General features: G+C 52.9%; 1 protein-coding gene across 6 annotated transcripts in view; it reads left to right on the top strand.

Moving 5' to 3' along the window:
- Positions 1–17,522, top strand: part of RPS6KA2 (ribosomal protein S6 kinase A2) — a 290,517-nt gene extending 272,995 nt beyond the window's left edge. For all 6 annotated transcript variants that reach the window (XM_081035865.1, XM_081035864.1, XM_081035867.1 and 3 more), the window contains 7 exons: positions 264–353; positions 1,977–2,135; positions 3,836–3,997; positions 6,930–7,006; positions 8,607–8,724; positions 11,747–11,884; positions 13,770–17,522. In XM_081035865.1, coding sequence (XP_080891991.1) covers positions 264–353; positions 1,977–2,135; positions 3,836–3,997; positions 6,930–7,006; positions 8,607–8,724; positions 11,747–11,884; positions 13,770–13,895 — 870 coding nt within the window. In that variant the 3' untranslated portion in view covers positions 13,896–17,522. The remainder of the gene's footprint in view (positions 1–263; positions 354–1,976; positions 2,136–3,835; positions 3,998–6,929; positions 7,007–8,606; positions 8,725–11,746; positions 11,885–13,769) is intronic.
- Positions 17,523–25,550: the final 8,028 nt, after the last annotated feature.

Genomic DNA, 25,550 nt, shown 5'->3' on the forward strand with positions numbered 1-25,550 from the left:
GACGTGATGGGGCCTGCATGAGCTCCCCAAACCCAACCTTCTCCATCCAGCCTTGTAATATCTTAAAATTGATGTCCAAAGGATCATGCCCTTCTTCGGTAAATGCCCCTCTGACGCTAGCTGGGAAAGAATTACCATCATGGATTTCTAGGCATCAGTTGTCTTGGTCAAGTGTGAGCTGGGGGGAGGAGGAGGCAGAAAGGGTCCAAGCTGGCAGATGCCAGTCGGAAAACCTCATAGCCCATGTCCTCTGTTTATCCCAGGTTATCGATAAGAGTAAACGAGACCCCTCGGAAGAGATTGAGATTCTCCTGAGGTACGGCCAGCACCCGAACATCATCACCCTCAAAGACGTAAGTGGTCTCCAGGCAGCGGTGCTGCTTCCACTCTGCGTTCAACTGGCACCAGAAAGCCAGCTCTCTGCACGGCTGACGCTCATGGTCCTGGGCGCGGGCCGGAGCCAGCTTCTGCCGCATGTCCCCCCCCCCCCCAGTTCTCCCAAACCGCATCATGTAAAAGAGGAAAAGATAAGTGGTGTGAATTCTAATCCAGAAGCGTTCCTTTCCATCATCATTCCTAAAGATTCCTGAAGATGCAGAAATGGGGAGTATGGAGTGGATAAGATGGAGAGCGTCAGGTTGGAGGCTGCAGCTCCGGTGGGGAACTCCTCACAGCTTCCCTGGTGGGCGATTAGTGGTCCTGGGAGAGAAGGGGCCAGGAACCGGCCCCATTGAGCCCCCCGCCCCTGTGGGGAGGTGCCCCCCACAATCCTGAAGGCCTAGGGGCTGTGGTGTTTGAGGCCAGAGGGGAGAGTTTCCTTCCTCTCCACCTTCCCATCAGGGATCTGAAACCACAAATTATTGGGGCCCCCTCGATTTCCCTTTGGGCCCCGTAAATTCCTGGAGTAAGAGGACTTCCAGATGCCAGTTCACATCTGAAGAAAACACAAAACAAGTACCTCATGTCAGCAAAGTTTGGGTCAGCAAAGCATTCCTAGTGGTCCTACCCACCTCCGGTCCCCTGGCCCTGTCATTTTTTATTTCGGTATTAAGACCCACAAACAGAAATCAACTAATTGGAGAACTGTCTGAGCATTTCCAACCGTGTGAGTTACAAACGGTATCCTGTGTACAGTCTCAGAAGGACAGTGTCTGAGCTCAGAAACTCAGGAACAAATGCAGCAAATGAGCTTCACATCTCTTACGGACTCCAGAGTCAGGCAAATTATTTTAGTCATTTGTTATGAAAATCCATTGATTTACCAGCTAGGAAGACTCCGTGTTTAGGTGTTTCCCTGCCTGCAGGCGCGCACACCACGTGACCCCACAAGGGCCTGAGCGCTGTTTGCGGTTTTGCTTTAAGTTCCAGAAATGACAGGAGCAGCGTGAAAGCTCCCCCTTCGTGTTGCGCTCCTGAACTAACTGCTCCAGCCCGCTCACGGGCGGGGACTCCCCGCCCCGACTGAACCTGGGGTCCGGCTGCTCCACGTGTTGTCGTCAGCAGCACAGCAGAGGCGTGGGGGAGGGGCCGTCAGACACGCAGGGTCACGCTGCTCCGCGGACCTAAGGGGTCAGACCTGCGGGTCCACAAGACCCCGCAAGGGGCTCTGCGCCCTGGCTCTGTGCTCGGACTGCGGCTGCGCGGCGTCCGCATCTGGGGGGGGGGGCACTGCGGAGATTCCCTCCTTTCAGCTAATGTCCTCGTGCAGCTGTGAGCTCCTGGCCTCGCCCACTCAGTGCGAGTTACTGTAGCCGGTTTTGTCCTAAGAGCCGCGTGTGGGTGACGGGGCGTGTGGGTGACGGGGCGTGTGGGTGACGGGACGGGCCTTCCTGCTTTCACTCGGGAGCCCCCACACCCCAGCCTCCGTGCGCGGGCTGCTGCCCCCCCCCCCCGTGGCGCTGTCCCAGGCCGGGAGCAGCGCACGGTGGCCGCGTGGCCGCTGACGCCCGCGCGCTCCCTCCGGTCCCGCCTCCCAGGTCTACGACGACGGCCAGTCCGTGTACCTGGTGATGGAGCTGATGCGCGGCGGGGAGCTGCTGGACCGCATCCTGCGGCAGAGGTGCTTCTCGGAGCGGGAGGCCAGCGACGTGCTGTGCACCATCGCCAAGACCATGGACTACCTGCACTCCCAGGGGGTAAGGCGCCGGGGCGGGGCGGGGCGGGGCGGGGCAGGGCGGGGGCGGGGCGGGGGCGGGGCGGGGGCGGGGGGGGGCAGCGTGGGGGGGGTGCGGGGGCGGGGCGGGGCGGGGGGGGGCGGGGCGGGGCAGCGTGGGGCGGGGACGGGGCAGGGGGCGGGGCGGGGCGGGGCGGGGCGGGCATCGGGGCTGCAGGAGCCGCACGCCCTGCTGTCCTCCTGTCCTCCCGGCTTCCTTCTGCTCCGCGGGCGTCCCGCTCGTGGCGAAAATCATTCGTGCCCGTAGTGCATCCAGGAGCTGAGGCAGGAAGTTATATTTACCCGCATCCATTACAGCCAAAAGAGGCTGGGCTCTGAGCTTAGTACAGAGAAATGTTGGAATTTCCATCGCTTGCCCTATTTACACTTGAATTCCTTAACCAACGCGGGGGAATACTGTAGGAGAAAGGGACAATATAGCTGAGCTTCCCATGCCCTCCCCGGGGCCCAGCCACTGTTCTCAGCTCCTCGTTTATGCACGGCTAGACTCTGGATGACACCCAGGTCACAGGTGATGACACTAGAGCACGGATAGGTCAAACATCTTGCCCCAGGTCACACACATGTGAGTGACAGAGCCGTTCCCTGGACACTGCTTCCCCACCCCACGCTCTCAGCCCCCAGACGTGGCCTCCTGGGGAGGCTGGTGCCACATCCTCTCTCCTGCCCCATCTCAGTGCTTCCCTGAAGCAGGCGAACTTCCTCGGCCAGCATGCGTGTGGTCAGAAGCTTTGAAAACGCAGTTATCGCTGCATTTATCCTGGAGGATCTCCTTGCAGGACCACACAATGGGCCCTTTTTGTGGGGTCCTTTTGTGGGCCCTTTTTCTGATTTGGGAATAGTAAGCATTCCCTGGTTTTCCTAGCACTCCCATTCTAGAGGCAGCCCCTGCATGCTGGCTTTTGCAGGGTAGCTTCTGTTTTAATGAGAGGAGGTCATGGAACCCGGAGCACGCTCGTCTTTCTGCCCCCCGGGCCTTTGTACAGTAAGCCAGCTCCCTGTGTGTGTCCCTTTAACGTCCCTCCTGTGGCCTCTCACTGGGCTTTACCAGGACAGTGGACACGCTCAGGATCCAAGCTGTGTGCAGTGGCACGTCTGGCCCTCGTGTCAGCCTCTTCACCCTTCAGGAGGAATCGCTGAGTGCCCCACGTAACCACTTTGCTTTGAGGTGTCACTGGCCTGGCCGTCACTACGGCTTTTGCAGACCCTCCCTCGGCTCAGGTGCAGCTTCAGGGTTTTTGTGTCAGATGCCCCACGGCAGAGGTCCCTGCCTGCGTCACTCCCTGTGTCACACACCTAAACGTGCTGGACCTTGGCAGACATGAGGCAAATGATTATCTTCAGAAATCTTTGCATTCACATTACCTGAACTCACCACAACATCCCCTTTTATGTAATGACCCCAGTACGCGAGTCCCTCACCTTAGATAACTGCTTATTTATTCATTCAAATAGTCATCCACCATCACAGGGGTCAGAGAGAGAGAGAGGAGGGAGGGCCCTCCAAATATAGCATCCAGGCTGCATTGCTTCCTGCCGCAGGATCTGCTCAGAATAAAGGACCCCAAAACAAGCCCTACCTTCTGCACGTGTGCCCCGTTCTCTGTCCTGCTGCGTCCTAGGCCTCCCAGGCAGGCATCCTTCTCCTGCCTTTCCATCCAGGTCGTTCACCGGGACCTGAAGCCGAGTAACATCCTGTATGTGGATGAGTCTGGGAACCCTGAGTCCATCCGGATCTGTGACTTTGGGTTTGCCAAACAGCTGCGAGCCGAGAACGGGCTGCTGATGACGCCCTGCTACACGGCCAACTTTGTTGCCCCAGAGGTAAGAGGGCTCGGAGCCAGTGGGAGACAGGCCTGCGTCTCCTGGTGTGTGGGGGCATCTGATTTATTTTAGCACAGCAGTGATTCATGTCGGAGAGTAGAAATGCAGAAGAGGAGAATCGGCCCCTGGTCCTGCTCAGACAGATATAATGTTTTATTTTCCTCTTTATAAAGTGTTTGATAGTGACCACTAACCTAAAAATAAAAGGCTTCCAAAGTAAGAGGCAACAAGCACTGATTTGAGATTAACTGGAATAACTGATTTGGGCTTCTGCCTGACTCAGTGCTTCCCGATTCTGCGTCCTAGGCCTCCAAGGTCAGTATCGTCCTCCTGCCTTTGCAGAAGCCCAAATAATGTTCCGATGAGGAGACAAAGGCGATGGTGTGTGTGAGAAGGGGAGGGGACAGTGACATCCACAGAAAGAAGGCGCTGCTCTCCGTGCAGATAACATGACATAGTGACGCTGATTGTAAACAGTGTTTTAGTTTTCAGTGCTGTCGTCATCAGTCCGATTGTCATACTATCTGCTTTCTTGTCACCCTCGCAAACAGTTCTTTGGGGCACAGTGTTGCTTAGGCCCAGGCCACAGGTCATTGGCCCTGTTTGAACACCCAGAGGTCTGAGGCTTCAGACGTTAAGGGAGGTTCCTCTGAGAGGGCAGCTCCCGCTCCATTTCAAAGTGGCTCCATAAATATATGTATATGTATGTATGTATGTATATATACATATATATGTATGTATGTATGTGTGTATATATATATGTGTATATATATGTGTGTGTATATATATATATATATATATATATATATATTACACATAATGCTTTCGTGTAAAATGTCACTGTGCTGCAGCCTTTTGGATAACAGCTGCATATCTGGTAGGAGTTACAGTGAGAAGTGATGCCGTCAGGCTCTTGTGCATCCAGAAAGGGAGCTGTGGGTCACCCGTGGTCAGAAACCTACCTGCAACCTCACCGTTAGAGACAGCAAGTTCATGCACCTACTGTGCGCCATAATTCTCACTCCAGACTATCGTCCACGACAGAAGCAAGTCAGCCTCTACCAAATTTCGTGTCAGGGCTCCATGGAGATTTGCAGATGAGAGCTCACGTCAGTCCCACAGGCTCTCGCCCTCATCTCAGAGGATCCGAGAGCCCAGCAGAGGCAGCATGTCCATCCCCGGGGATCATGCCCATTAGGTTCTGAAGTCATGGATATGTTTATGAAGATAAATCCAGTTTCTTGCTTTTTAGAAAAGCACCCAAGCCTGAGATGCTGTGAAAGAAGGTGTGGAAGGTAGAGGCTGGTCCTGCTGATGGATGGGGAGGAGGTCGGTGGTGGAAACAGACATTAGACTCTGTGTGGACCCTCCTGGTTGTTGATGGAACTGTACCAGAGAGGCCCTAGCCTGCGTGCAGTGAGTTGTACAGTCCCAAGAGGAAGGCATGCTGACACCTAGTGGTTGGTCTGTGAGCCGTGAGAGGTTAGCCCGGCCATCTGCCTGTAAGGAAGGTGTTGGTCAGTGGCCTGGTGGAGAAACAGAAGGAGGCGCGCTGCAGCCGTGGGTTGGCTGGGGGCCATTGTTAGGTTACCCATATGTTATTCCCGCCTCTTACCTGTGGCTGCTTCAAACATAATCTGGTAATAAGCCTCTATTATTGCTTTATTTGATCAGTATTAATATTGATAGTATTGATTTTAGCGATTATGGAATACCTTAAATTGGTATATGGCTTTGCCATGTACAAAACACTTTGACCATTCTTTTCTAATATTTATCCTCTTACATCGTATCAAGTGGACAGGATAGATACTATCAGCCACATTTCACAGACGCAAACAAACCCAAACAAGCTGCAAATATTGACGTGACTTTTGAAGACCTCTCAGCCAGTGAGCGCTGAGGCAAGGGTGAAGCGGTGAGTGCTCGCTTCGTTCACGTGTATTGGCTGACTCCTCCCCGGCTGCAGGCACAAAGACACACAGACGGGACAGGGACCTTGAACAAGCTCCCCTGAACCCACACTTAACACTGCACCCCGACAGTAATCCCTGAGCTAGCTTCTTCCTTATTGTGACCCAGCTACAGCGTATCAGGGGATAGCCCTCTGTGGGAGCATGTAACCCAGGGACACGCGCAAACCCCGCCTTAACGAGTCCTCAGAAAGTTAAGCATGGAATGACTGTGTGACCCAGCCAAAGAGATGGCAGCAGAGACACGAACCAATAACCATCCACCAGGCCCACAGCAGCGTTAGTCACAGCAGCCAGAGGTGGAAGTGGCTGAATAGGGGAACAAACGAGGTCCCTCCACCCCGTGGAACATTAGCCAGCCCTTCCAAAGGAAGGGAGTCCTGCTTCACACTATGGCACGGGTGAACCTTGGGACATCATGTGAAGTGAGCTAAGCGAGACACAAAAGGATGAGTGCTGTGTGATTCCTCTAATATGAGGTCCCTGGAGTCGTCACATTCACAGAGACAGAAAGTAGATAGTGGTGCCTGGGGGTGGGGGAGGGGAGTTAGCATTTCATGGGGAAAGAGGTTCAGTTTGGGAAGATGAAGCGTTCTGGAGATGATGGTGGAGACGACAGCACAACAGTGTGAGTGTCCTTGACACTGAATGTACACTTAAAAACGGTTAAGATGATAAATTTTATGATGTGTATATTTTACCATAATAAGACTATTTCTTCTGCCTTAAAATTAAAAGCTTCCTTTTTAGTCTATCTGTCCGGTATCCGGCAAGAGCGATGGTTGCCTGTGTTCGCTGGTCTTTGGGGAGCCCTATTCAGTGCATTAGAGCCGGCTCAACCTTCATAAATGACATCCCTGTGTCCACCTACCAGGATCGTGGTGCCATCGGAACAGCATGCTGTGAACTCGCTTTTTCTTCGCTACATGTTCATCTGTCGTCTGCGTGTCCCTTTCCAGGTCCTGAAACGGCAAGGCTATGACGCAGCGTGTGACATCTGGAGTCTGGGGATCCTGTTGTATACCATGCTGGCCGGGTAAGGTGCACCTCTGACTGGTGCCAGCCCCCGAGGGCATTGTCCCCCCTGAGGCTAGGCTGTAGGTGTCCACAATTCTTCCTGCAGGGGCCAGCGCTGGGCCCTCCCAGGCACGGGTGCGGGCAAGCCTTCCCCAGCCCCGTTCAGGAGAACTGAAGAACAAAGACAGGGGTTTTTGCCTGCATTTTCGTTAAAAGCTATCTCCAGAATTGTTAAAAAGAAGAGTTTTTTTCTTTCGCCTTGTGCAGGGGGCTACAGAACTCAGGTCCTCCACAAAAACCCAGGCCTCGGCCACCTGTCCACGTTCTTGCCACTGCTCCATGCCCTCCCTTAAAGGGTCCAAACATCCGCCCCTTAAACCATCCTCCTGAGCCAAGAAGCAGCCGTTGGTTCATGGTGACACAGTACCCTGAGAAAGGCAGCCAGCAGTGGCGCTGACCACCAACTTCTGTGCCTGTCAGGCGGGCATGAACAGTGTATCGGACAGGTATACCGGACAGGTGTACTGGACTGTACCCGGACAGGACACCAGGTGTTGCAGAAGGGTCGTGCCTGCCACCTGAGCCCTGCCTTCGCCAGCTCTGCTCTCGGGCTGAACTCCTGACCTCCACTGACCGCACTTCCCACACTTTCAGTGAGGAGAGAACACTGCATGAGAGTCAAGGCTCCTTCCAGCCTCAAAGGTCTAGAATTCCAAGAACTCCACTGGCTCCCGACATTGTTAGGTCTATTAAATACTTGAGTGGAGGGGGAAAAAAGGGATGGGGTCCCTAGACCATCCAGTCCTGGTTGGCATAGTGCCATCACAGAACGGGTGAGAATGGCCTGCTTTGTCTGTGGCCTGATGCGCTATTTCATGGTAAATGTCATTAGTGTCCACTGTGGAAGGAGAACAAGCTGCGACGCTTCCTGAGGCCACACTGCTGTTACTTTGTGATTCTTCTGATACTCGCTTTGCCTGTACATTAAACTATGGCCACCAACTTTGCCACTAAAGGGAGTACCGCTAGAGTCACATATAATTCCCTTTCTAGGAAAGCATATACCGACATGCCCTGGTTTATGCCAAGGGGTGACAGTGCCCACATTTACGGTGGGGCAAGTACATAAGCACTTGATATGCATGTGTGCATGTCACTGCTGAGATCCCGTGAGTACATCATTCATTTACCCATTCAAGGGCCCTCTTGCAATTGAAGCACAAAAGAATAATTTGTCAAAGAACCCAGAGTTGGTCATAGATCGACTGGGAGTTTCTCAGACTTCAAATGTCGGGTCCTCATCCATTATATCATGCGACCACCATGTAAACTGAGTCACAGCAGACCACTGTGACAGTCACCAGGGAAGCCAGAAACGGTCCCGAAGGGTCATCCGGGCCCCACAAAGCTTTTTGTCCTATCAACCCTTAGCATGACCAGGTAAGACAAGTGGATTAAGCATGAAGAAATGAACTGTGATTTACATGAATCCTGGATTTGGAGCACAAGGGGGAAGACAAAGCTATTCTTTTTAACAACAAAGAGGCAGTATTCAGTGTGAGCTGTGGCTTAGATGGTAAAATGGAAGCTCTCATTCCCGTAACCCTCTCGTTACACAGATTCACCCCTTTTGCAAATGGACCGGATGACACTCCCGAGGAGATTCTGGCGCGGATTGGCAGCGGGAAGTACGCCCTTTCGGGGGGAAACTGGGACTCCGTATCTGACGCGGCAAAGGTGAGCTCACAGCCCAGTAGTCTCTCTGAGGTGTGGAGATTCCGTTCTGAACGTCTGTCTGGGACGGAGCACGAGGACACCTTTCATGTAAACAATATAGCTATTTTATCCTCACAGATGTTTTAAGAGCTGCTCAGCTAAAAACTAAAAATTGCGGGCAAAAGTATTTTATGGCATTTTTTACATTTTGTACAGTGTTGGTGTATTGGGGTTCTGCAGAGAGTCAGAACCAGCAGGATGTGTAGAGAGAGACACAGAGACGCATTTCTTTTAGAGAAGTTGCTTACGTGACTATGGAGGCTGGTGAGCCCAACATCCACAAGGCAGAGCGGCAGGCTAGAGACTCAGGGGAGAGCATGTGTTGTAGCTGGAGTCCAAAGGCCATCTGCTGACAGAACTCCATTTTCCTCGGGGAACTCGGTCTTTTTTCTCTTAAGACCTTCAACGGATTGGACAAGGCCCCCCCACGTTATGCAGGGTAGTCTGCTTTACTCAGAGCCAAAAGATATAAGTTCATCTCATCTAAGAAATACCTCACAGAAACATCTAGACTGGTGTTTGACCAAATGCTGGGTACTGCGGCCTAACCCAGTTGACCTAAAATTAACCGTCAGACTCGTAGCGATGTTGCAGAATGGCTGCCCAAGGTGATCACAGACTGATCAAGCAGAGAGCTCTGCAGCAGAGCTGTATTTCCCTTATTTTTTCTTTTTTAACTTTTTAATTTTATTTTAAGTGTGTGTTTCCAGGACCCAGCAGCTCCAAATCGAGTAGTTGTCTAAATCTAGTTGTGGAGCGCACAGCTCACAGTGGCCCATGTGGGGATCAAACTGGCCACCTTGTTGTTAAGAGCACTGCGCTCTAACCAACTGAGCTAACCGGCCACTCCTGTATCCTTATTTTAAAATACTTTGTATCTGGGCTTCTCCACAGCTGCACTGTTTTGTGAGCAGAACTGTTTCTTTCCCTCAGACTTGGTCTTTTTTAGTTGATGTCATCAAACTTCTCTCTAATCAAATAGTAAATTAGAATCTAACCACTAGTAAGAAGAAGCATCAAGTTTATTTCCTGTGTTACTATAAAGTGACTGGAAGAAGAGGAGATGATTCCAATTCTACCATCACCAGCACTGTGTGACTTCATACAATGGTGGTGGAGAAGATGGCAGAGGTGATAGAGGAGGTGATGGCGGAGGGGATGATGGAGGTGATGGTGGAGCTGATGGTGAGGTCATGGAGGAGGTGATGGCAGAGGGGATAGAGGAGGTGATGGCGGAGGGGATGATGGAGGTGATAGTGGAGCTGACGGTGAGGTCGTGGAGGAGGTGATGGTGGAGGAGGTGATGGAGAAGGTGATGGAGAAGGTAGAGATGATGGTGGAGGTGATGGCAGAGGGAATGATGGAGGTGATGGTGGAGCTGACGGTGAGGTCATGGAGGAGGTGATGGCAGAGGGGATGATGGTAGCTGGCCTTCAGTGAGCACTTTCCATGTGTCGGACTCTGACGTTTCCAGTGCTTCCTTCCATCCACTCTGTCTCAGAACTAGGAATTTTCTTAGTTCTGGTTCCCACAGCAGAGCCACAGACCAGGTGCTGGTGGTTTTTCTGGGACGGGATCTCCAAAGCAGGAGTGGGGGCAGGGAGAAGGTGTCAGGAAAAGCGTGAAGTCATGTATGAGATGCATTACCAAGATCACAGCCATGGGCCGAGGACTTTGCTGCCTCTGGGGCCTTGCACAGTTCTTCCTGCCCAGTTTTCACCATACCTTCTCCTCCCTCAGTTCCTGGTGCCTTTCCCCATCTCTGTGCTCACCACACAACAAAACCTCCAGTCCTGCAGAAACAGGCAAAGCCCTCGGGGGCATCTGTTTTTACTTTGTCTGCATCCTGTGTGTATAAAAACATATTGCTTTCCTATGACATCTTGAGCAAGTCAGTAGCGGTCTTTCTGTTTCCACTTTTACATGTGGCCACAGGCACAGCAATGCTTCCAGGAGATATTTGTTTCAAGAAGTTACCAAGATTCACGGTAGCACATACTAAAAGCAGCGTATTTCTCTATGGAGAAAGGGTCTTGTTATTGTACATGGTATTTCTTTGTGGTCGTTTATGACCAGAAATTCTGCTGCGTAATTCAGCTTCACAGGATGTATTCATTTCATTTTGAAGTCTGGTGGAAACTCTAAGGGAAAGAGAGCAACTAGTGGGAAAGTGTGGATTCTCCTCATAGGTCTTTCTTGGGCACTAAGTTAATCACCACAGACATCAACACCTTCACCTCCACAGCAGGGAAGACCACTGCCCGCCCCCCAGGACAATCTGATGGCTCACGACAGCAGATGCAACAGCCTGTGAAGACATTTGCAGAAACACTGTGCAAATACAAACCACAGTTGTGGCTGTACATGTGTGTACACGTATGTACACATGTGTGCTTGTATTGCATCGTGTAAGTGTGACGTGGAGCTCTGTGTTTAACCAGATTTAGGAGTTTTTATTGTCACTTTACAATCAAATAAGAAAATCATGCCAACTGGCTGGGAGCCCGCTGGACATATGTGATGGCTGCAGACTGTCTATTGATCTTGATGGTTATTTGTAGCAAATATTTGTGGGTAATCTGACAAAAATGGAACTATCTACATTGTTATGAATTGATTTATATCTGTGGGATATTAATTATTTCAGCTTCTCCCTTTGGAAGATGTCATCTGTACTGAAATGGGATTTCAGTGCCTTACCTGTGCTGCAGCGTGTAATGTCTCCATGTTGGATTTCTCTGTAGACAAAAAATCTTTAACACAGTATAAACCAGGGCTGAACCACTAAAGTTGGTGCTGGTTAAAACTTAGAAATCATCCACCTACTTGTGAACCTGAATATAAAAATTTGACCCTAAAATGCAAAGAGTCACTGAGAACAGTGGTCGGGTCTTGCCAACAGAGGGAGAAGGGACTTTTGCCGGGAAGGCTCTGAGGACAGAGCTCATGGTGCCCCTCGTCTCCCCCCCACCTCCCCCGACAGGACGTGGTGTCCAAGATGCTCCATGTGGACCCCCATCAACGCCTGACGGCGGTGCAGGTCCTCAAACACCCGTGGATTGTGAACAGAGAGTACCTGTCCCAGCAGCAGCTCAGCCGACAGGACGTCCACCTCGTGAAGGTACCCACAGGCGCATGACAGCAAAGTGTGGGGTGGGGACCCAGAAAAGCTGCTCTGATACCTTACGATCAAACCTGAGGAATCACAGTGTGCAGAAAGGGAGCCGACAGACCCAGACAGGGATCCTGACTCTGTATTTTACACCTTTCCGCACATACATGAGTTACAGCTTCTGTTAACATTGCTAACAGCTTCATGGGGTGTGTGTGTGTGTGTGTGTGTGTGTGTGTGTGAGAGAGAGAGAGAGAAAGAGAGAGAGAGAGAGAGAGAGAGAGAGAGAGAGAGAGAGAGAGAGAGAGAGGGAGAGCGACTGAGTCTCGGGACTGTGACAATTCCAGGTCCCCAAATCCTCAATTCTAGACCAAAGGTCTGCAGACTTTTCCATAACAGCCTAGACAGCAAATATTTTAGGCTTTTTGAGCCCGATGACTCTCAACAGCTCAGCTCTACTGGTACAGCACAGAAACATCCCTACGCAGCATGTCTGCAGACGGTGTGACTGCTTTTCAGTAAAACTTTATTTGCAAAGCAGGTGGCCTGGGCCACTGCTCTCTCCCTTAATTTCCTAATAGATTTCCCCTGGCACATGCATCAAGGAATCCAGCTTCACCTCTTAAATGAGCGTGTCCTGAGACCTCGGGCCATCAAAGAAGCACAAGGCTATAGGCCGAGCAGAGCTCAGGGCGTGGCCGGCCTCTCTGAGCTCAGGCCAGACCTCAGCAGACATGTGTCACTCCCAGGGACCAGGAGGTTTCCACCGACAGTGGAGTCACTCGTTTCATTCATGTGTTATGGCAGACGCTTGCCACCCGACAACATTCTAGTACAGCTGTTATTTCTGAGTCACTGCACTCAGGTGTCCCCGAACCTACCTAGTGAAGCGGTGAGTGGCTTCTGGTCACCTCCGTCGTGACATACCAGCTCCCTCTTGTACAGTCCAGACAGACAGATGGCCACCCCGAGGATGGGGGTCTACACTGCACAAGCTAGTTCTGCCTCACATGCCGGGGGCGGCCTCTTGCTGCTCTGCGTGGGAAAGGGCTGAGGCCACACACTGCCAGATCTCAGGGTCAGCCCGTGGGGGCTGAAGCCAATCCTGTGAGGGCAGCTGTGGAGGTCACACAGCATACCGGCTCACTAGGCTACTTATCTATGTATTTTGTCCGTCTTGGACTGCCTTGCCAGAGACGTGACATTCGCCTCTCGGCTCATGATTCTAACACTTTCCCGTGGCCTCTTCATCTCAGTAGGATGTGTGAGACCCAGAGCCCTCAGTACAACACCCAGAAATGACATAAAGCCCACCAAGGCTGTCATTTTGCAAGTGACCTACCCCAGAGCAGCATTCCTCTCGCGGGTGGCCCTGCCTTTGGGGACTGGCCCAGCCTGCAGGACGTGCCATCCGATGATGGATGGAGTTACTCAGTTAAGAGCAGTCCTGTGTAGACCATGCCGAGGATTCCAAGCTGCTCCGGGAGAAACCCAGTTACCCACGTTAGTCCAGATTCCTCCAAATGGGCAAAGTGGAGGTGGCCAGGCCCCCGTGGGGCGTGAGTGTGCACCTATGGACCCAGCAGGCCAGAGCAGACCCAACCCCCTTGCCAGAAGTGAGGCTCATTGACCTCAGCCTGGGGCCCCGTGTGAGTCAGAAATATTTACCCACGTCACAAGCAAAGCTCAAGGCTGGTGTGGGATGGTGGATGGATGCGGTGAGAAGAACAAATCGCTGTTATTTACGAGGGGCCCAGTGTGTGCCAGGCCTGGCCCTGGGCTCACTGCTCAGCACCCCAGTGTCCTGCAGTGGCCCAGAGAGGCCCATGGCTGCAGGCTCCCACTCAGAAGCTGGTGACCCTGCGGTCACCTGGCCCTTTCTTTTGTTTTGCAGGGCGCAATGGCTGCCACCTACTTTGCTCTAAATAGAACCCCTCAGGCCCCACGGCTGGAGCCGGTGCTGTCGTCCAGCCTGGCCCAGCGCAGAGGCATGAAAAGACTCACATCCACAAGGTTGTAGCAGCGGCAGGGCCTGCAGCATTGTCGGCTCGCGGGCGCTGGCCTGGGATCCGGTCACGGGCGCTGCTGGAGTGAGCACAGCGCCTTCGCTTGCTCCACGTTCCCTTGTTCAGCCCAGAGAGGATCGACGGTGACCTCCCAGCGCCTCACTCTGCTGACCTGCCACCTCCTTCCCCAGCAAAACCAGACGGACTCCTGTCACCGCCGGCACCCACGCTGAACGCCTGTGGGGTCCCTTCTGACTGTGGGCCTCTGACCCATGGCTCCTGCTTTGCGGAGACATTTTTTCCAATCGTAACGCCAGTCTCCTGGTGAGATTTCTGACACGTGCACCCTAGTCATTATGTAAGGGAATGTCTCGAGCAGTGTATGGCCTGCCTCCCTGGGAGGAGCTGGCTGGTGGTCCTGGAGTTCCTGGCAGGCTGAAGGACGGGGGACACATGGCACTAGGAGCAAGATGCCTGGCCCCCTCCAGGAGACCCAAAGAGCCCTGTCTTGTTGCCCCTGCGTTGCTGACTGAGGTGTTGGGTGTTGTGTCCTGTCGCGGATCTGAGCGGGAGGAGCCCCCCAGAACCGGCCAGCGGTGTCTGCCTTGGTACCACGTTTCACAAGAGTCGCCCGTCCCCCTCATCCCAGGGCCCCTGCCCCTGCCCCCCGCTCTAGATTGCAGAGGCCACTGGATCGCAGGACCCTGGCTCCGCTGGCCGAGGGCCCGGTCCGCCTGTTTCCCCACTGCTGTGGGTTTGCTGTGCTTTCCTGGTCCCAGAAAAGCTATGACCATCAGAACCCTGAGCTCTGCTGCCTCCCATCAATCTTCTGTCAGCCCCACTGGTGACAGGATGGGCACATGAGGCCTCTGCCCCGCCTTGGGGGCTGGGGAGCCGGAAGCTGCATGAGCAGAGTAGTGATGCACTTTGTGGGAGCTGTGCTGTGTCCTTTGTGTTTCTGTTGCACAGTCTGTCCTCACCTGGCCTCCAAGTGATGGTCAGTGTCCCCCTGGGCTGTAAGTGCACACAGGTGTGGTGTGGTGTGGTGCAGAGCGAGCTGGCGTGCGTTCCTTTGATAAAGAAAACCGGGACAGGCTCAGCGCCACTGCCCAGGCCTGGAGGAGAGGTGCGTGTGTCCTGTCTCCTCCCTGCTGGTCCCAAGCCAGGAAGCCACCTGCCTTGCTGACAGGACACTCAAGCCCGCCCTCCGTCTGTCCAATTGTCCCTCTGAGCTGAGGCTGGACTGCGGGAGCGCCTGTTGGTCACAGCCACGTTGTCACTAAGGAGAGGCTATTTCATTGTTTCTTTTGTCCCCGCATCTCAACTCACTCTGGTACCCAACACACACACACACACACACGCACACACACACACACACACACACACACACTGCGTTCTGAAAAATTACTCCTTAGCTTGGTCTACTATTTTCAGACCTTAAAATATAAACTATTTCAGAAGCTTTAATTATTCCATGAGGTGTTTTATTTTCTCTGAGAGAACCACAAGAAATAAAAGGTGGGGGGCAAGTTCATGCACGTGTTTTCCCGCCAAGCCCCGTTAGGCATGTCTCATGTTTTCTCAACAGAAAATGTTTTCTCCAGGCTAACGTGACCTCCACCCACAATAGCTTCATCTTAGATCTGAGTTATGTCACTTAGTGTTAGAAACTTAGGAGAAACTGGAGAGCCTTTAGGAATCGACCCAAGTCATTGCATCTTGTGTTGGCTGCAGGGGCAACTGCTCAGCCCCTGGGCCTGGCCTGTCTGCTGGGCAGTTTGTTTGCTTAAGGTCGCAGTTCTGATGGAGGGAAGGGAAGCTGAGGACCCAGGGGCGTGGCTCTCAGGTCCGAGGGCGTGGCTCAGGACAGAGGGGTGTGGCTCTCAGGACCGAGGGGTGTGGCTCAGGACCGAGGGCGAGGCTCTCAGGACCAAGGGGCGTGGCTCAGAACCGAGGGCGTGGCTCAGGACCGAGGGGTGTGGCTCAGGACCGAGGGGTATGGCTCAGGACCGAGGGCGTGGCTCTCAGGACCGAGGGGCGTGGCTCAGAACCGAGGGCGTGGCTCAGGAGCGAGGGGTATGGCTCAGGACCGAGGGCGTGGCTCTCAGGACCGAGGGGCGTGGCTCAGGACCGAGGGCGTGGCTCAGGACCGAGGGGTGTGGCTCAGGACCGAGGGCGTGGCTCAGGACCGGGGGCGTGGCTCTCAGGACCGAGGGGCGTGGCTCAGGACCGAGGGCGTGGCTCAGGACCGAGGGGTGTGGCTCTCAGGACCGAGGGGTGTGGCTCAGGACCAAGGGCGTGGCTCAGCACCGAGGGGTGTGGCTCAGGACCGAGGGGCGTGGCTCAGGACCGAGGGCGTGGCTCTCAGGACCGAGGGGCGTGGCTCAGGACCGAGGGGCGTGGCTCAGGACCGAGGGCGTGGCTCAGGACCGAGGGGCGTGGCTCAGGACTGAGGGCGTGGTCGAGGAGCCGCGGGTGTGGAGGCCACACTGGCGTGCGCTGTAGTTGCGGGCCCCCGCGGGATCCCCAGGCGCCTGTGGCCCACCCTGCCCTTAGCGGGGAGGGGCGTAGGTCCCCAGAGCTCCTGCGCCAGCTGCTCTGCTGAAGCAGCGCTACTTGAATGTGTCCAGTGCCACCGCCCTCTGTCCTGTTCCCACAACAGCGCCTTCAGCAGAAGGTCGGCCTGGAGCAGTGATGATACCAGATCGCAAAGGGAACGTCCAAATGCCAATGGCCGTGCCGTCGGCGTGTGGACGAAGGTGTCACGCACCTCCCTTAGGGAAAGGCCCTCCCTTAGGGAAAGGCTGGCTAGGGTCGCGCTCGTGACAGTCACGTAGCTGCCCTGCTCACTCACCTCACCACCGTCCTTGGATCCGGGGACCACAGCGTTTGTCGCCAGGAAACCGAGGCCCACGTCTCAGGCCTCCGAGCCGCCGCCAGGGGCCCTTCACGGCACCCACAGGTGTGGTGTCACCCCACCCTGGCGGCCCCCAGTGTAGGAGAAACACCTGAGTGGCCCCACCACGTGCGTAGATGCCACCCCCAGACTGGGCAAGAGGGAGCCGTCCATCGCTTCTGTCCTCAGGTCGGAGTCTTGTCTGGCTTTAAGCTGGCGTTGTGCGTGTTGATGCTTGGAACTGCACTGGCTTTCTCGGTGACAGTAGTGCTCAGTGTCAGCCAGTATCGCTCGCTACACGTGTTACTCCTGACGCGGCCTCTCGGCGGCCTCGTGCTTACGGGGTCCCCAAGCAGGTGACAACTTGATTTGCACTCTGTTCGTTTCCCATGGGGTCTGGTTGCCCTTCACCTGTCGGAGAGGCGTGAATTCTCTAGAATAGAAAATGCCCCTGAGTGGTGAGGAAAAGGCGGTGGCGACTCCAGGGTGGCCTTGCAGAGCTCAGGAAACCACTTGGGAAAGGACGAGGACTGTCCAGACGCTGTGGTCGCTGGCATGGAGCACGCTTTCTACCCAGACCCCTGACTCAGCACTTTGTTTACACGCCGCGTTGATGTTTACAGGCCATTCTTTTGTTCATGCTTTCTGTTTTATGTGGAGATGGGCGGCCACTGTACAGATATTTATTACGCTTTCCAGACTTTCTGAATAGATTTTTTAAATAAACATGGGTTTTATGAAGTGTAATATTTTTCTAACATAACAGTAATCTTTAGACTTTCTACACAGTCACCAATAATAGTCTGCAGATAGCTCCTTACTCCCCCTTCTTGGGGCAGCTGCCAACCTCTGCTGTTACGACCAGATGGCATCTCCCTGGGGAGGCGGACAATATTGCCACGCACTCCACTGGGAGCACCGTATGTGTGTGTGTACATGCTCGTATGTGTGTGCATGTGTGCATGTGTGGCATGTGAGCATGTACTTTCATGTGACGTGGGAGCAGGTTTGGTGAGTGCATGTGTGTACATGTTTGTGTGTAGACTGTGCACGTGTGTGATTTCAGCCTGTGTGTGAGTGCATCTGTGGTGCACACATGGTGTGTGTGCACATGCCTGTGTGCTGAACATGTGTGTAGTATACGTGTGTTGTGTGCCTTTGCATGAGTGAGAACATGTGTGTACACGTGTGCATGTGTGCAGAGCCTAGCTGTGTGATGGGACAGGGCGGGGCGCTGGCAGGAGGCAGTGGGTGGTGGTGCGGCAGGTGGCCCAGCGTTGGCTGCTGGGGGCCATCCCTGCTGTGTCACCTGCCCCCACATGCCCACCCATCCTTTCTTTATACAGAAACAAACCAAGAAGCTGAGCTTGGTCGTCAGCTCTCCAATGTACCATCTTTTCCCATTTGGTCAGTTCCTAACCTGCTGTGTCACCAGGTGACACACACACACACACATTCTGCCCTCACTTTCTGGATGCTGCCCCAGCAGAGTAAGGGACTCTCCCTGAAACCCAAGACTGCCTGCGCCTGCAGGCGCATTGAAACCGCCGGGGACTTTCAGGGCCAAGAACTGCTGCCCAAGAAGTTCTGGCTCCTGCTTCACCAGACCGCTTGGAGAGTGCCGACTGAAAATGCTGCAGACTTGGAAAAACATCCCTTCCATTCAACGTGTGTTGTTTTCTGTTGCTGCCATGACCAAGTCCCACAAACTTGGTGGCATGACACAATTCATCAGGTTACAGTTCTGGAAGTCAGAAGTCCAAAACAGGTATTCTGGGGCTAAAATCAAGGTGTCAGCAGACTGCGCTCCTTCTGGAGGCTCCAGGGAGAGGCAGAACCCCCTTTCCCAGTTCCGGGAGGTCCCTGCCTGCCTCCCTCCTCAGAGCCAGGCACAGCAGGTCCACTTCCCCTTTTGTCGCTCTCTCACCCCTCCTCTGCCTCCTCCTGCACTCCTGAGGACACTGTGATGACACGGGGACACTGGGACACCCCCGCTATTGAAGGTCAACTCATTAGCCATCTCGGTTCCCCTTCTCCATGTAACCTGACATAGTCACAGGTTCTGGGGATGAGGACATGACAACTTTTGAGGGCCCATTATCCTGTCAACCACGCTACATCGAGCTGAGTATAGACCTGCTTACGGTTTTCAGCCTGTGTGTGTGTGTTTGGTTCAGGAAACCTGAGGTCGAGAACTGCGCCATTTCTGAGGCTTTGCCCGACTCAGGCTGATGAGTTGTCCTGCCACCGAGCCCCTGGATGTCGGATGGAAACACGAGAGTTGGGGTCAGAGTGCACAGAGCAGGCAGCATGAGCCCATGCACATGTCCGTTCCCTGACCCCCAAGTCTCAGGGTGATGGACAGGTCCAGGAGGAGGAGGAATGCATGATGCATTTATCTCACAGCTGATCACCCCGATTTAGGAAAGCCCAAACCCCCAGGCGGGACATGGTCTCTCTCTTCCTGGGCTGTGCATCGTGCAAACGTTGAGAAGGTGTGCAGAAATGCAAGACCCATCAGGATTTGTCTCCCAATGATTAGCCACTCCATTTTGTATCTACTGTCCCCAAACGCTGAAGTGTCATCTGAGAGACCTCCGGCAGGCGGGGGGAGGAGGCTGGCCTGCCCGTGCGCTGCTGCTGCTGTCCTTATCTCATGGAGCCGTCAGCTAGCTCTCAAGTGTCAGCAAGTCACAAATGCACCTGAGGATAGAAACATCCATCTGTTTTGGGACTTAGGATAGTCCCCAGACACCTTTCATTCAGAATATTGAATACATAATCTCACATCCAGCTGTCACTTGTAAGCAACACCACTCCAGGCCTCAGCCGCATCAGCTTCCCAAGATGCTGAGGAAGGAGGCGGGTAAAGGGGCCACAGCCTGAGCTGCTGGGCTCAAGGCTAGTCTGTCACCAATTCTCAGGCCCCACAAACTGCTAGCAACTTATCTGGCCTGTGACCTTCGAGTTCGGGGGCGGGGGGTTCCTAATGCCACTCATGACTCAGGACCCAGAGTTGTCAGCGAGCGTTGGACTGGCTGTGCCACCAGCAGCAGTGGGCTTGTTCCCGTCCCTGTCCCCAGAGCCTGGCTCACTCGGCCACACACAGGACAAAGTGCCATCCTCAGGCAGGCACCGCTTCAGCTTCTTCCATTTGTCGGTATTTTTACATAGTGACGATAACCTCACCATGTGGAAACACGCTAAACAGACGAGACTTCGTGGCAGAGTCACTAAATCAGAACACGCTTCCTGAGCATGGACCACGGGCCACCGCTATCCTCAGGGCCAGGCCCTCTGCAGCAGGGCTGGTTCTCCAGTGGGGAGAAGAGTGCACCAGGTCAGGGCCAGTGTCACAGCAGGTCCCCAGGTCCTGAGCGCCTGCAGGAACACAGGGCGGGACCGCTCCCCAGACCTTCACAGCTGCCCGCCCTTCTCAGTGATACACACCAACCTATCAGTGCAGAGCCCGTGATCTTCGTGGTTTTATTTAATTATTCCCAGTAACGGCTTCAGGATCTAAGATCAAAAGCACTCATTTATGACATGTGTGCATTCAGATTCATGTTTTTCACTTTACTCCATTGAGGAAAAACATCAAATCAACATTTGGCAGAGAAACAAGCCTCAGTATGCTGTTTCTGTCACACCTGAGCTCAGGCAAGAAAGCCACATTCCTGAATGGCCACTGTGATTCCAGCCCAGACAACATGGTGCACCAGGAGCCCCACTTGTTTCAGTGTTGGCCCAGGAATTTCATTCACACGTGTTCCTCTCCTGAGGGAAGAGGACACGATTCACTGGCCTCTCGGCTCTTCTGGGTTCCACGCTGGACTGAGGGACGCCGTGTCCCCGGAAGCTCGGCTCACAGGGAGAAATGTCAAAACCTCAGGCTTTCACACTCGGCTTGTTTAGCATTTAAAACTGTGGACTTAGAGTGGATCAGTCAGGTTTTTTTGCTTCTAGGTCTAAAGAGCATTTGGAAAGGTAAGTGTTCAGACTGAAGAAAAAGGTTTTAAAAAGAGAGAGAAATTAAGATCAGATTTAGGCTCTTCACACAAATTTGAAAAATATTTTTAGAGCCTAAAGTTTTGCTAACAACATAAAGTCAAGCCTATTGACAAAATATCTCCAAACAGCCAAAGAAATCCCAAATCACATAAAACCCAAACTAAAGATTCTGATACGAACAGAGGTGAAAATTGGATTTCTAAACCGTTGAGAAGATTAATGATGAAATCATGAAGTTTGGCTTCATAGCAACCCGATGTGTTAAATAAACGGAAGACAGGAGGTAGGTCAAGCCCGCATGGCATAGGGCTGGGACTCGCATCCAGCACCTCCAAAGGTCCAGAGGTCTCCACACTTCCTTTCCTCCAACACCTTCCTAGGCCCCTATGTAAATCGCAGACGGCAGGGCAGCTCTGGGCCACCTGTGTGTCTCCTGTGTCCCCAGAGCAGCACAGTTGGCACCCCTCAGTGTGGCGTGGGGTTTGTGGATTCAGGATGGCTGCTGGAAACATTGCAAGGACAAACCACAAAGACAGTGCCCTGAACTGTAGAAGATTCTACTGCGGGGACAGCTGGCCCAGCCATTCATTCATTTACTCAGACAAATAGGTATTAACACCACCTCTTCACCAGGCACTCCGGAAGGCGGAAGTCACAGTGAGAGATCAGGCAAGGCTCCCTGCTACTCCACCCTCAACTGGCTTCCGTCCTAATGAGAGGAGAGAAAAGCAAACACACTGTCAGCCAAAGAACATCCGCCCTATAGAAAAGTCCGATAAGATTTTATGTGAGCCAAAATTTGAGGACCTTCCTGGAAGCAAAACCTTGAGGGACTGAAATAATGCTCCAGAGAACAGTTTTGCAGTTGCTTTCATGCACTTAGAATCAAAGTAGAAAACATAAGGAACATACACGAAATCCATTGATGGTAGGTTAAGAGGGCGGGAGAAAGCAAAGTGGGAAATCCCTGGGATTGGATGAGAAGTAAACAAAGAGACACATGCGTCTTTCACCTTGGTGAGCGCAGGACAGTTAATAATTAGCAGGCACAGCACAGAGAGATGGTATTCGGGTATGAGATAACAGGGAGGGGTGCTGTGGTCTCGTGCTCTGGTGCAGTGGTTGTGCCTTCGATGGAGAGGAAAAGAAAAGTTCTCTGGTATGTTACCCTAGATGCATGAGAACGTGGACAGGGCTCAGTTAAGGTAAGGGCTGACCTTTGTTACCTGTGACTACCCGCCATGAGCTGCTCTGTTGGGAATTTGTGATCAGGCCATCCTGTGTAGTGACTTTCATTCACTGAGCTTCTCAGGCCTGCCTTGTGACACCCCCTCCCCACACCGGGGCTCATCAGGTTTATTGCATAGCCCCCTTTTATTCACAAAATAAATGACACAAACGATATAACCTGTCAGATGGCAAAGAGTCATGGGAAATGGGGTCAGAGGAGGCTCCATGAGGAGGCTCCATGAGGAGGGGTGTTGAAGGAGCTGGTGGGCCCGAGACAGGTCTCCAGGACAGGGAGAGGTCTACAGGGGCAGAAAGAGGTCTGCAGGAGCAGCACAGGGAGAGCCTTTTTTTAAAAGTCCTATCGAAGATTTGTTATGGAAAGTTCCAGGAAAGCAGACTTACAAAGAGCCCATATAGTCAATTACTACTTTTGCTGTGCTTATGCCAATAACCAGGCCAAGTTTAATGAGATAAGATGTATTTTACAAGTAAGTGACTGTGAAACTTTTGGGGGAAGTTTCAAAGACAGGAATGAAGGGGAACAGAATATGCCACCTCAAATTATGCCTCTTCGGCCTAAGGCTTATTTGAGCTGGTTATTTTCAAGAAACAGCAGATACAGAAGCTCTGAAAACAGAGTAGAAGCTACCCTTTTGTAGGGGACATTTAGATTTGTAAAGGAAATCAGCATTTGTCAGGGTGTCTCCCTCATTTGTCGGTTAAGTCTACGTACCTGGAAGAGAAGGGTAACTAACCACCAGAGTATCCTCAGTGGAGAAAGCGGTGACTTAATCTGCATGACAACCTTCCCGGTTTGCTGTGCTTTTCCTGGTGGCCTCCCGGAGCTGGGGTCCCCTCCCCAACATCATTCTTTTGTCTTTAGCTGAAGATGGTATTTAGGGGGTCATGGGGGTCATCTCAGACTCTCTTTTCCTGGGTCTCTACCTTGTAAACAGAAGTATACATCTTATAAAACTCCTGATTCTTTTTGTCTTGCTAATCTTTCTTTCATTACAGGGCGTCTTGGCCAAGAACCCAGAAGGGTAGGGTAAAATTATTTTTCCTCTTCTACAGCAGCAAAACCTAACCTGAATTGTTGTGGAGCAGTGGTGGTCCTTAGTGGCTATCCTCATTACCGTACTTTGCACAAACATGCATGTTTTGTGCAGAATATTCACGTTTTCCTGCAGAGATATTTGATTGCAGGATTCTAAGGCACAGCCCCAGACCACACTGAGACGCTAATGTAATATACAGGGTCGCACCACAGTACCTTCCTGAAATCCAGAATATTCTGCATTCTGAAGTACCTAGAGCCCCAAGTATCTCGGATAAGAAACTGTAGACTGGATCTGCTTCCTCTAACGTGTGTTTAACCTCTTTGCTATTTCCCTTCACCTCTTTGTCTAATTTCTCCAACAGTAGGAACTGGCAGTTGGAAAACAGCAGAGCCCAAACTCTCACAGTTGTGAGAACAGTATTTAAAAATCAACTTGAGAAGCATCATTTACTTTAAGTAAAGCAGACGGCTCTCCATGATGTGGTGGGCCTCATCCAATCAGTGGAAGGCCTTGAGAGCAAAGACTTAGGTTTCTGAAGAAGGAATTCTCAAGACTGCAGCATAGAAACTTGCCTGAGTTTCCAGCCGTCAGATTCAAGACTGCATATCAACTCTCACCTGAGTCTCCAGCATGCCAGTGAAATGGGGGGTAGGTAGGTAGGCGGATAGATGGTAGGGTAGATGATAGGATAGATGATAGATCCATAGATAGATAGATAGATAGATAGATAGATAGATAGATAGATAGATAGATGATAGATAGATAGATAAAAGACGATAGGTAGGAGAGAGATTAGAACACATAGCTAGACATAGATAGATAAATGATAGGATAGATGATAGATGATAGGTCGATGATTGATCTCCTGTTGGTTCTGTTTCTCTGGAGAACTCTAATACATTAAGACTGTTTACCTTGCAGAAAATGAAGAGGAGATTTGGTCGTCACCTGGGCCTGATACAGTCACACCAAGTCAGCCCCGTGTGCCATCAGATGCATATCAAGCTCACAGTAGGGCCCCAGACAACTCTTATTTGCAAAGGACCTCAGACCCGCTATAACTATAACTCCCTATACACCCAGTACCTCCTGCTCAGCTACTTCAGGCCAAGTATTACAGGCAGGTTTGAATGCAGTTTTGGTCACAACGGCTTCCTAAAATTGCGGGGGTACTGTCCAGCAGACTAAGTCCACCGGTCCTTTACATTCAGCTCAGGCGTTGTCTCCATAAAACCTTCTCCAGCCCTGACTGCTCCCCACAGACCCAGACCCTGGTACCCGAGCGAGACAGACATGGAAATGGAATTGCTCCTGGTGTGCCTGGCTCCCCCAGCCTGGAACAGCCCTGACGGCAGGCGTCCTCCTATTTCTATTCCCAGCTCCAGCACAATGCCTGGCAAACAACATCTGGGAATGAATGGATGACGTACTGAACTGGGACCCACGGGACCCACTGTGGGGACAGAGCCCCAGAGAGCAGTTTCCAGGCTCTCGGCCTCACGTGGAAAGGTGCTGGCTCGGGTAGTAGATGGCCATCAGTGGATGGCTGTAACCGGTTGGCCGTCAGCTGTTACCGGTTAGCCATTAGCCACTGATATAACTGCTGTGGCTACTCTAGCAGGCGTGGATTACAGGTAGCAAGTAGGTTGGTTGGCAGAGAAGGGGACGGCGGATTGTGGATCATGTGGCTCCTGCTTCCTGTGTCTCCAGCCCAGCCGCCAGCGAGAATGTAGTGGTATGACTCCCCTATCTATGGCTCCGTGGGTGCTCCTTTTTGGCCTCACTATGTCCTGCGTTCTTGGGCGGGGAGCGGGACTAGAGACCCCACATGACACCCACATTGGGCCAACCCTACAAATGTGGCCATGTGCAATTCTAAACAGGGCTTTGGTGTCCTCAGGGGTGGGGGGTGGGAGGGATGAGATGACTTTGCTGACCGAGGCAGGCTGACCACGGAATTCCTTTTTCTTCCGGGAAGGTCACTGCTTCCTCTGGAAAGTGCTTTCTGTGTTTGCACTGGCCACAATTCGTCACTAGAGGGCAGAAATCGACTTCCCCTAAATACGCCCTTGGAACCCGAGGAAGTTGAACAGGTGCCCCCCTGTCCCGTTTCTCACAGCTCCGAGGCTGCTCAGTCCGAGACCTGAGTGTCAGCCGATTCAGTGTCTGCTGATGACCGGCTTCCTGGTTCAGAGAGGGCTCTGGGCCCCACCCCCATGGCCTCATCTAACCCTAACCACCTCCCACTGGTCCCCCTCCAGTGACCATCTCGCTAAGGGGCGGACTTCAGCAGATGAGTGTGAGGGCCACGAACATGAGCCCGTTGCCCCTCCTCAGCGGTGAGCTTCTGGCTGTGTGGGTAGCGTGTGGCTGAGGCCTTGGGTCGCCCCCGTCGCGGCTGCTGGCGGCAGAACTGCCGGTCCGGTGGGCATCCGTGCAGAGCTGTGTGCAGAACTTGCTCACTCAGCAGG

Source organism: Rhinolophus hipposideros (assembly GCF_964194185.1).
Source record: "Rhinolophus hipposideros genome assembly, chromosome: 3".
Taxonomy (NCBI): domain Eukaryota; kingdom Metazoa; phylum Chordata; class Mammalia; order Chiroptera; family Rhinolophidae; genus Rhinolophus; species Rhinolophus hipposideros.